The sequence below is a fragment of the Salmo salar genome, chromosome 16 (genome assembly GCF_965601325.2).
Source record: "Salmo salar chromosome 16, fSalSal1, whole genome shotgun sequence".
In the NCBI taxonomy this organism is placed as follows: domain Eukaryota; kingdom Metazoa; phylum Chordata; class Actinopteri; order Salmoniformes; family Salmonidae; genus Salmo; species Salmo salar.
In genome coordinates, this window is record NC_138306.1 from 7,993,254 (window position 1) to 8,005,868 (window position 12,615).

The 12,615-nt window shown below is 44.9% G+C and overlaps 1 protein-coding gene across 3 annotated transcripts in view; it reads right to left on the minus strand.

Moving 5' to 3' along the window:
• Positions 1-1,717: 1,717 nt before the first annotated feature.
• LOC106573106 (kinesin-like protein KIF21A) overlaps positions 1,718-12,615 on the minus strand; it is an 82,498-nt gene continuing 71,600 nt past the window's right edge. For all 3 annotated transcript variants that reach the window (XM_082962496.1, XM_082962497.1, XM_082962495.1), the window contains 2 exons: positions 3,764-3,963; positions 1,718-3,647 (listed from right to left, as the gene is read on the minus strand). In XM_082962496.1, coding sequence (XP_082818622.1) covers positions 3,554-3,647; positions 3,764-3,963 — 294 coding nt within the window. In that variant the 3' untranslated portion in view covers positions 1,718-3,553. The remainder of the gene's footprint in view (positions 3,648-3,763; positions 3,964-12,615) is intronic.

Consider the following 12,615-nt stretch of genomic DNA (forward strand, 5'->3'; position numbering starts at 1 on the left):
ACCCACCCTTTGCCTTGATGACAGCTTTGCACACTCTTGGCATTCTCTCAACCAGATGACTACCTCATAAAGCTGGTTGAGAGAATGCCAAGAGTGTGCAAAACTGTCATCAAGGCAAAGGGTAGCCACTTTGAAGGATCTAAAATAAAAAATATATTTTGATTAGTTTAACCGTTTTTTGGTTACTACATGATTCCATATGTGTTATTTCATAGTTGTGATGTCTTCACTACTATTCTAAAATGTAGAAAATAGTAAAAATTAAGAAAAACCCTTGAGGTAGGTGTGTACAAACTTTTGACTGGTACTGTATATTACCTTTTAATCTGGCATGAACACAACCAGCCATTATGATTTTATCTCATTGTCAAAACAAATCACTTCAAACGGTAGCCTACCTGAGCATGGTCATCCACCCCCCAAAAATCCAGCATCCAAACAGTGCACTGCTGAAATAGTGCATTTTGCACATGACAAAGTCAACAAGCACTGCAAATAGTGTAGGCTGCACTTATCTTTTGCACAAAAGAGTAATCATTATGAACAGATTAATAAATTGAAAACAATATAGACTTTGTCTTGTAACTATTGGTTTTAAACTGAATTATATTTATGATTACAAAACTCCTTGGTCATCTATAACATAACCATTCTTTTTTTCTAGTTCAATGGTCAGGACACCTGCACTGATGTGTTCTAGTCTAAACACCATGATACAAATTAAACAATATTCTCTGAGATAAAATCCTCCCGAGCAAAACCACAGCTATTAAATAATTTACAGTTCAGTTTAATGTATTTTCACTTGCAAAGTGCTTACAACAAACTGATAGCCACGGAACTGGAAATTCGAAGACCTCTTTTTCACTCTGTAGCTCTAAAATATTCACCATGGACCCTGAAATTGAATTCCATATCATCACAAATACCATCAGTTATAAACATGTCCAAAACATTTAGAGACAGTTTTATAGGCACAGCTAAAGCCTATAGTTCTGGACTAAAAAGCATTCAATGGAGATTCTCAGGCAAACCAGCCCTTACAGTACAGCAATCATTGATCTAGTCCAGTACGGATTTCTGTTTATTACAACAATAGTTAGAAAATAGTCAGATTAAGTTCTGGGTATCCAGATAAGTTACAAGGGATAAGCTACAAGTAAATAACAGTTTTCACTTGGATGTTTGTGCTCCAAAATGTTATTGTAAGCAATAAGGTCATTACAATGAGCCTTCAGATTTTGACACCAAGGGAGCCCAAGGAGACATTAATGTCCATCCCAAATTTCACCCCATTTGCTAGTGCACTGGTCAAAAGTAGTGCACTATATAGGGAATATGTTGCCATTTGGGACAAATTCTTAAGCTCTTCTGTCGTAGTCATACCTCCTGTTCATCCATGTGTGACCTAGCTGTACAACCGTTCATATGCTTTGCTTGTTGATGAATTACAAATTACACTACTGCCATCTAGTGGATACATCTGGTTAGCCTAAGGTGTTTTTTGAAAATGCATATTTTGAAACCTTGCTTCCTTTCTTTGAGTAAGAATAGCTTTTATTAGTGTAGGTGAATGCTACGAGGTGGAAACCTTGCTTTCACCTATCCAATCAGGTTAGTTGGATCAGTAAATGCTACAGCCCCAATCATTGTAATGCCCTTCTTCATCAGTGCTCTCCCCACACTTCCGATCTTCCAAAAGGAACAGACCCAGGTGACCACACACAGAGTACTTGTTGGTTTTTGACAGATTACATTTATTTCGCCAGGCATCTGACATTAGATCTGCTACAGTACAGAGTCAGCCATTTTACAGAAAAACTCCAGAGGGGAACCCAGGACTGGTTTGAATACATACAGCTTCTTTCAACAGAACAATTCAATAAAATCAGAGCGGGGTTGCATCTGAAAATGGCACCCTATTCCCTTTATAGTGCACAACTTCTGAACATCATCCATGGGTCCTGGTCAAATGTAGTGCACTATGCAATAGGGTGCCATTTTGGACGCAGCCCAGGAAACATAACAGGCTGACTCAAGGCCAGGGAGAGGGGTTCTGTTCAAAAGAGATGAGTGCTGTTAGAACACTGTCTCCCAATTCTGGTGCTTTTGTTTCCCTTGTGGAGCGAAATTTGGTGATTAACAAAACAAACCTTCAGTTTATTTCTTCGTATAATACTGTTTATATATACACATATTGTGTTGGCTGCTGCTCCTATTACTTTAACATTCAATAGTCCCAGCAGACAGTGGATCCGATACATCATTTGACAGTTAGTTCAGCTCACACCAATCACAAATAGGCCAGTTGAAATGTACAGCAAATCTGACACAAACATGATAAACCACCGTACATAGGGGTCTTACCAGATCAGGATCGGCAGAGCTTTCCAGTACAGGCACAGATAACAGGCTCCTCTCTTCCTCACACTATAGACTCTTATATAAAGTATGTAACTACGGTTACCAGGTGTATCTCAACTGGAGTCCAAAACAGAAGCCCTCTATGGGTCAAAGGTGAGCAAACAACTTAGCAGCAAGGGCATTAGGTTAGTTATTAACTTATTAGAGGGAATAGCATCAAGTGGAAAATCATACATTGCTAAATGACGAGTAGTGGACGCGTGAAGAGAGTCAGTGTATCCTCAAAGAGACATTGTATTTGCACATAGAGAGTAAGTAAGGACTAAGTGTAAAGACTAAGGAAGCAGAGAGGTGACTGACTGAAGGTGTTTTGCTAGTGGCTACAAGAGTAGTGTTAGTTAATGTACAGTATCCAGTTCACAGGTAAAGTACAAGAGAAGTTTCATGATTTGGTCACCCGTGGAAAGCGGGTGCTGAATTCAAAGCAAAAGAACATCAAAACCGAGCGACTTAAGGGGGTGTCAGGTCACGTAAAGCCACGTTGATATCAGGTAAGGGACAACAAGGTTGAGGACAGTGGTTCTGCTTACAATGCAGAAGAAAGGCTTCTCTTCCTTTGCTGTGCCACTGGAGAACCAGGTCCGGGTCTTGAAGGCCTGCGACAAAGCCCGGGCTTTACCTTCCTCTCATCTAATTTCCACACCACTCCCCCAGCCCAGAAAAACACTCAAGATCTGCCTCTGTGTGTGTGTGTGTGTGTGTGTGTGTGTGTGTGTGTGTGTGCGTGTGTGTGTGTGTGTGTGTGTGTGTGTGTGTGTGTGTGTGTGTGTGTGTGTGTGTGTGTGTGTGTGTGGGCTCACTCAATTACTTAATATGAGCGGAGACGGAAAGATGTCTATGAAGCAAAATAGGGTTTATTCTGCACAGGCCAGTGCTACGGCCACACAGGTTAGCCTGGATACATTTAGCTAGGGAGACATTTTCTAGGGATGAATCTACAGTATCTCACTCTGGAGAACGACTACAGCTACTTTTGCTGAGATAAGATTCCATTCTTGCGGGCTTGCACTGTTGTCTTGGTTACAGTATGTGGGGGCTGGGGGCGGTTTCCAAGGCTAGGGGTCAGAGGTCAAAGTGCTAGTCAGCAGCATCCCAGGTTTAGGGTCACGGTGGGAGGTCACGGCCATGTTCAGTTGCTGGTCACCTCATCAGCTGTGTCCGCCGTCGTGTCTAAGGTGCTGTCGAGTCCGCCCCGGGCACGCCAGATCTTCACTGTTCGATCACTATCAAATTACAGAGCAGAAAAACTGTGTCACTGCAATGGCTGTATCCAGGCTATTGTGTGTGTTTGTGTTTGTGTGTCTGCCTGTCATTCTGTCTGTGTGGTTCTGTGACTCACTCAGATGCTGTGAAGAGGTGGCTGCTATTGGTGGAGATGCCATTGATGGGGCTCTCGTGGCCCTTGAGTTCCCCAAGGGCCCCCAGTGTGTCTGCATGCCACAACTTGAGCACCCCTCCTCTACAGCCGCTCAGCAGGGCCGGAGAGCCAGGCACCACACCCAGGGCACACACCCAGTCACGATGGGCGTTGGGCACTTGCTGTTAAGACATCGATAACAGTACATACAGACTCTGTTTTCCATTCAACTATTTTGCAGGTTAGCAGTGTTTTCCAAACAACTTCCCACTTAAAATAACCGGCACCGCCTCCCCAAAAGCATGGTTCACCAAAATAGTTTTTAAGTATTAGGTATTTTAATTTACATTTTTAGGGGATAGATCAGCTTTAATACAGCAGATAGACTGTAGCTTCCATCAATGTAATTGTCTGCATAATTTCCAATCCCCCATATATTTTGGGGTAAATATATTATATATACACAGTACCAGTCAAAAGTTTGGACACATCTACTCATTCAAGAGTTTCTTTATTTTTTACTATTTTCTACATTGTAGAATAATAGTGAAGACATCAACACTATGAAATAACACATATGGAATCATGTAGTAACCAAAAGTTTTAAACTAATCAAAATATATTTTAGATTAACCTGTTATGGATAGGGGGCAGTATTTTCACGGCCGGATAAAAAACGTACCCGATTTAGTCTGTTTATTACTCCTGCCCAGAAACTAGAATATGCATATAATTGTTTGATTTGGATAGAAAACACCCTAACGTTTCTAAAACTGTTTGAATGGTGTCTGTGAGTATAACAGAACTCATATGGCAGGCCAAAACCTGAGAAGATTCCAAACAGGAAGTGCCCTCTCTGACCATTTCTTGGCCTTCTTTAGCCTCTTTATTGAAAACAGAGGATCTCTGCTATAATGTGACACTTTCTAAGGCCCCCATAGGCTCTCAGAAGGCGCCAGAACGTTGAATGATGACTCTGCAGTCCCTGGCTGAAAAACAGTAGCGCATTTGGATAGTGGTCGATCTGAGAACAATGAGACGGGCGTGCACGAGACGACTCCATTTTCAACTTTGAGTCTTTGAACGAAAACAGGGTTTCCCGGTCGGAATATTATCGCCATTTTACGAGAAAAATCGCATAAAAATTGATTTTAAACAGCGTTTGACATGCTTCGAAGTACGGTAATGGAATATTTTGAAATTTTTGTCATGATATGCGCCGGCGCGTCACCCTTCGTTACCCTTCGGATAGTGTCTTGAACGCACGAACAAAACGGCGCTATTTGGATATAACTATGGATTATTTAGAAGCAAAACAACATTGGGTGATGAAGTAGAAGTCCTGGGAGTTCATTCTGACGAAGAACAGCAAAGGTAATCCAATTTTTCTTATAGTAAATCTGAGTTTGGTGAGTGCCAAACTTGGTGGGTGTCAAAATAGCTAGCCTGTGATGGCCGGGCTATCTACTCAGAATATTGCAAAATGTGCTTTCACCGAAAAGCTATTTTAAAATCGGACACCGCGATTGCATAAAGGAGTTCTGTATCTATAATTCTTAAAATAATTGTTGTGTTTTTTGTGAACGTTTAACCTCTTACATCTAGACGTTCCGCTAGCGGAACACTTGCTCCAATATCCAATGATAGGCGTGGCGCGAATTACAAATTCCTCAAAAATACAAAAACTTCAATTTTTCAAACATATGACTATTTCACAGCATTTTAAAGACAAGACTCTCCTTTATCTAACCACACTGTCCGATTTCAAAATGGCTTTACAGTGAAAACAAAACATTAGATTATGTCAGCAGAGTACCAAGCCAGAAATAATCAGACAACCATTTTTCAAGCTAGCATATAATGTCACAAAAACCCAGAAGACAGCTAAATGCAGCACTAACCTTTGATGATCTTCATCAGATGACACACCTAGGACATTATGTTATACAATACATGCATGTTTTGTTCAATCAAGTTCATATTTATATCAAAAAAAAGCTTTTTACATTAGCATGTGACGTTCAGAACTAGCCGGGGAATTTGCTAACAATTTACTAAATTACTCACGATAAACGTTCACCAAAAGCATAACAATTATTTTAAGAATTATAGATACAGAACTCTATGCACTCGATATGTCCGATTTTAAAATAGCTTTTTGGTGAAAGCACATTTTGCAATATTCTAAGTACATAGCCCAGCCATCACGGGCTAGCTATTTTGACACCCGGCAAGTTTAGCACTCACCAATATCAGATTTACTATTATAAAAGTTTGATTACCTTTTGTTGTCTTCGTCAGAATGCACTCCCAGGACTGCTACTTCAATAACAAATGTTGGTTTGGTCCAAAATAATCCATCGTTATATCCGAATAGCGGCGTTTTGTTCATGCGTCCCAGACACTATCCGAAATGGTAAATCAGGGTCGTGCGCATGGCGCAATTCGTGACAAAAAAAATCGAAATATTCCATTACCGTACTTCGAAGCATGTCAACCGCTGTTTAAAATCCATTTTTATGCCATTTTTCTCGTAAAAAAGCGATAATATTCCGACCGGGAATGTCCATTTAGCTAAACAGAGGAAAGAAAACAAAGCTTTCGGTCGACGCGGGCACGAGCCTGAGTCTCACAGTACTGTAACCAGCCACTACCCAAACGCGCTACTTTGTTTCAGCCAGAGCCTGCAAAGCCACGATTCAGCGTTTTGCCGCCTTCTGTGGCAGCCGTAGGAAGTGTCACGGGACAGCTAAGATCCTCACTCTTCAATAAACAGAGGCAAGACGAACGACACCTTGTCAGACAGGCCACTTCCTGCATGAAATCTTCTCAGGTTTTTGCCTGCCATATGAGTTCTGTTATACTCACAGACACCATTCAAACAGTTTTAGAAGCTTTAGGGTGTTTTCTATCCAAAGCCAATAATTATATGCATATTCTAGTTACTGGGCAGGAGTAGTAACCAGATTAAATCGGGTACGTTTTTTATCCAGCCGTGAAAATACTGCCCTCTAGCCATAACAGGTTATCGTGAGTAATTTAGTAAATTCACCGGAAGTGTTCGGTGGGAATGCTAGTTCTGAACGTCACATGCTAATGTAAAAAGCTGGTTTTTGATATAAATATGAACTTGATTGAACAAAACATGCATGTATTGTATAACATAATGTCCTAGGAGTGTCATCTGATGAAGATCATCATAGGTTAGTGCTGCATTTAGCTGTGGTTTTGGTTTTTGTGACATTCTATGCTAGCTTGAAAAATGGGTGTCTGATTATTTCTGGCTGGGTACTCTGCTGACATAATCGAATGTTTTGCTTTCGTTGTAAAGCCTTTTTGAAATCGGACAGTGTGGTTAGATAAAGGAGAGTCTTCTCTTTAAAATGGTGTAAAATAGTCATATGTTTGAAAAATTTAAGTTTTCGGATTTTTGAGGAATTTGTAATTCGCGCCACGCCCTATCATTGGATATTGGAGTGGTGTTCCGCTAGCGGAACATCTAGATGTAAGAAGTTAAAGATTCTAAAAAATAGTCACCCTTTGCCTTGATGACGGCTTTGCACACTCTTGGCATTCTCTCAACCAGTTTCACCTGGAATGCTTTTCCAACAGTCTTGAAGGAGTTCCCACATATGCTGAGCACCCGTCCAGACGCTGTTCTTGTTTTGTTTGATGTCCGTTTTCCATTAAATGTTCACTCCCTGTACTTGCTTCTCGTCTCCAGCGTTGGTCGTTACAGAATGCTGTTGTAGCCATGCTGGTTAAGTGTGCCTTGAATTCTAAATAAATCACAGACAGTGTCACCAGCAAAGTACCCCCACACAATCACACCTCCTCCTCCATGCTTCACAGTGGGAACCACACATGGAGATCATCCATTCACCTACTCTGCGTCTCACAAAGACCCAGCGGTTGGAACCAAAAAACAAACATTTGGACTCATCAGACCAAAGGACAGATTTCCACTGGTCTAATGTCCATTTCTCGTGTTTCTTGGCCCAAGCAAATCTCCTCTTCTTATTGGTGTCCTTTAGTATTGGTTTCTTTGCAGCAATTCGACCATGAAGGCCTGATTCACGCAGTCTCCTCTGAACAGCTGATGCTGAGATGTGTCTGTTACTTGAACTCTGTGAAGCATTTACTTGGTCTGCAATTTCTGAGGCTGGTAACTCTAATGAACTTATCCTCTGCAGCAGAGGTAACTCTGGGTCTTCCTTTCCTGTGGCTGTCCTCATGAGGGCCAGTTTCATGATAGCGCTTGATGGTTTTTGAGACTGCACTTGAAGAAACTTTGCTTATTTGAGCTGTTCTTGCCATAATATTCAACGGTATGTTACCTCATTAACCCTCAAGACTTTAAATGGTCCCACAAACCGCAGGCTCAGCTTCCGCGGGCTCAGCTTCCTCAGCGTTCCAGATCTCCTCAGCACGCCAAAACCATTCATCCACCGCAGGAGCCTCGGTTTGGCTCGGATGCCAAGGTGCCAGGGTCACTGGAACACACACTGGAAAGGAGTGAGGTTAGTGGAGGAGTGGCGGAGGGAATTCTGAGCGTACTCCGCCCAAGGTAGAAAATCCGCCCACTCCCACGGCCGATCCTGACATTAACACCGCAGGAACCTGCACACCTCCTGGTTGATCCTCTCCACCTGCCCATTTGCTTGAGGTCGATACCCGGAGGTGAGACTGACCGTGACCCCCAAGTGTTCCATAAACTCCTTCCATACCTGTGAGGTAAACCGAAGGCCACGATCTGACAATATCCTCTGAGATCTCATAGTGCCGGAAGATGTGCGTAAAAAGAGCCTCCGTGGTTTGCATGGCCGACAGAAGCCCAGGCAGAGGAAGAAGGCGACAAGCTTTGGAAAACCAGTCCACAACGACGAGAATGGTGGTGTTCCCCTGGTAGGGTCGTTGTGGAACCGGCAGGGGAAGGAGCTTTCCATAAGGGAGGTGTCTGGTTGTCTTTGACTGAGCACAGATGGAGTAGGAAGAGACGTAAACCCGGACGTCTCTAGCCTAGGTGGGCCACCAGTACTTCTCAGTTAGGCAGGCGATAGTATGGCCTATCCCAGGATGACCCGACACAGGCGCCGTGTGCGCCCAGGAAAGGAGACGGTCCCGCACACCTGTGGGCATGTAGGCACAGTTCTCCGGGCACTGTGCAGGTGCGGGTTCCGTACGCAGGGCCTACCGTATGGTGGCGTCCACGTCCCATACAAGTGGCACGATGATGTGGAACGGAGGGATGATAGGGGTCTCCTCTCCCTGCCTCTCCTCTGCATCATAGAGGAGAGACATGGCGTCTGCCTTCACATTCTTCGAGCCTGGCCTATAGGAAATTGTGAATTGGAACCTGGCGAAGAATAGAGCCTACCTGGCCTGTCTCGGGTTTAGCCTCTTTTCTGCCCTGATGTACTCCAGGTTGCGGTGGTTCGTCCACACCAGCAAAGGCTGTTTGGACCCCTCCAGCCAGTGCCTCCATGCCTTCAGAGCCTTCTTGACCGCCAAGAGTTCCTGGTCCCCTACGTCGTAGTTCTTCTGGGCGGGGCTCAGCTGCTTAGAGTAGAAAGCGCAGGGCCGCAGCTTTGGAGGGGTTCCAGTATGCTGGGACAGCACTGCCCCGACTCTTACTTCGGAGACATCCACCTCGATGATGAAGGGGAGTGAGGGGTCGGGATGTGCCAACACGGGAGCAGTGGTGAAACGTGTGTTCAGCGTCTCAAACACCCTCTCCGCCTCCGCCGTCCAATGAAGCCGCTGGGGACCTCCACTCAGCAGGGAGGTAAGAGGCACGACCACCGTGCTGAAGCCCCAGATGAACCCCCGGAAATATTTGGAGAACCCCAGGAATTGCTGGACTGCTTTCACAGAGTTGGGGATGGGCCATGACCCGACTGCGCTGACGCGTTGCTCCTCCATCTCCACTCCCTCCGTGGAGATGAGATAGCCCAAAAAGGACACGGACCGCTCTCCTGTTTAACATATAGATCATGCTCCAACAGTCTTCTCAGCACAGACCTGGCAAACGAGACATGCTGGACGCGGTCAGCAGAATAGACCAAAATGTTGTCTATATAAACCACTATGCCCCGTCCCATCATGTCTTGAAACACTTCGTTGATGAAGGCCTGGAAGACTGAAGGAGCATTAGATAGGCCAAAGAGCATTACGAGATACTCGTAAGGAACCATAGTCGTGGAAAAAGCAGTCTCCATTAATCGCCTGCACGAATATGCACCAGATTGTAGGCACTCCTAAAGTCTAGCTTCGTGAAGTACTGTGCCCCATGCATTTGTTCGACAATGGTTGGGATGAGGGCTAAAGGATAGCTGAACTTGACGGTGGCCTTGTTCAGTGTTTGATAATCAATGCAGGGGCACAGTCCCCCATCTTTCTTCTTGACAAAAAATAAGCTTGAGGAGGCTGGTGGGGGGGGGGTACTCATTCAGAACAGATCACTCTGAAACAGAAACAGTATTGTGATGTATGAGCCCTGTCCCTATTGGACGATTATCCAGGGCTAGACTGGAATGGGTAACTGTAGGGGAACCAAAGGAATGCGTAATGCAGTGGCCAGTGCTCTATCTAAGAGATTCCCGGCAGGTCCAGAATCAATCAGAGCTAACGGGAGTGAAGGGCTAGAGTACTCAGGGAATTTAATGGGAAAACACACTGGTTGATTTGACAGACAAGGAGAGGAGACCTTGCCTCCGACCTGGGTTGGTGCAGGGGAATTCCCTGGCTTGTCACCTCCTCGCCTCCTAGTGGATAGAGAGCAGGTCAGGGAGAAATTACCCCTTTCTCTACAATAGAAGCAGAGATCCAGATTCCTCCTTCTCCTATGCTCTGCCCTGGGCAAACATGCCGAGCCCACCTCCATTGGCTCTGGCCACAGAGCAGGGTAGCCATGGGCTCCGAATTCCATGCAGGTCTTCTTCGGGACCACAGGAGGTTGTCCAACCGGATCACCATGCTGATGAGCTGGTTGAATGACAGGTTGTCATCACGGCAGGCTAACTCCAGCTGTACCTCCTCCCGCAGTACGCTGCGGAAAACGGTGACCAGAGCCAACTCGTTCCATTCGGTGGAGGCCGTGATGGTCCGGAACTCCAGGGCGAACTCCGAGGCGGTCCTAGATCCCTGGCGTAGTCGGAGTAGACGCTCACTCTCCTCTCGGCCCTCCACAGGATTATCAAACACCGAGGGGAAGAGGGTGAAGCGCTCGTAGGACTCGACCTTGGGTCCGCCAGTCTCCCAGACCGCGGCACCCCAGTCCAGAGCCCGTCCGGTCAGTGCCGAGATGACAGTGGCAACCCTGTCTCTTCCGGAAACAACCCCGGCATAGCAAGCGATGTACAGGTCGCATTGTAGAAGGAACCCCTTGCATCTTGCTGGTGCGCCGTCAAAGCGCTCCGGGAGGGACAGGGGAATTCCACGGACCGGCTCAGAGGGAATGGAGGTAGGTTGTGGTGTGGGAGCTGGTACCGGAAACGGTACTGGAGACTGGAGGAACTGCACACTCCCCTCCAAGCACAGGATGGTTGCCAGCATACTGTCTATGGCGATACCGAGTCTGGAGAGACAGTCCTCGTGGTGCTGTACTGTCCCTACAATGGTCGTCAGCTCGGCCTTTCCTGCTGTCTTCATTTTGCGGGTCGGTTATTCTGTCATGCTGGTATAAAGGATTTGTAGACAGGCGCAGGAATACACAATAGGGTTTTTTAATACACCCAAAACAAACATGTATACAAAAACACTGGGCTGTACCCAAACAAAAGAGCGAGGGTAAACCTCGTTGAACAACACGGGACGATACCAGTGATAAACAATATATAAAGCACGCAGCATAACAGCTGCACCAACGCATAGGTACTCACACGACCAACGGACATGGGAACAGAGGGCACAGATATAACATACTAATCACGGGAACCAGGTGTGTGTAATCAGACAAGACAGTCCGGTGTTGATGATAGTGAATCCCGTTCAGTGAAGCCTAGAAAGCCAGTGACGTAGACCTCCGCAACTGGTGAACAGAATGAGCAGCAGTACCGGGGGATCCGTGACATGTACTTTTAACAAGGTACACCTGTTAATTGAAATGCATTCCAGGTGACTACCTCATGAAGCTAGTTGAGAGAATGCCAAGAGTGTGCAAAGCTGTCATCAAGGCAAAGGGTGGCTACTTTGAAGGATCTCAAATATAAAACATATTTTGATTAGTTGAACACTTTTTTGGTTACTACATGTGTTATTTCATAGTTTTGATGTCTTCACTATTATTCTACATATCTTTTTAAAATATATTTTCCTTTATTATTTTCCCCTAATCTTACCACCCATCCCCTAATTGGAGTAAACTAATGGTCATAAACACTTAGGCTTCTACTTCCAGCTAAAACATACTATTAGACATTTTACGGACACAATGTATTTTACAATAATTATCTTTTGTTTGTTTTTAATCCAATCCTTCAGCTACCATCAACCCCTTCCATGTCACGACTTCCGCCGAAGTCGGTCCCTCTTCTTGTTCGGGCGGTGTTCAGCGGTCGACGTCACCGGCCTTCTAGCCATCACAGATCCACTTTTAATTTTCCATTTGTTTTGTCTTTGTTTTACACACCTGGTTTCAATTCCCCAATTTCATGTTCATTATTTAACCCTCTGTTTTCCCCATGGTTTTTGCGCATGATTGTTTTTTGTAAGTTCGGTCCGATGTTTGTGGGCTTGGTATGACTTCATGTATTTGGATATTTTTAGTAAAGTTCCTTTTGTTACTCATCTCTGCTGTCCTGCGCCTGACTCCTCTGCACCAGCTACACCCAGAT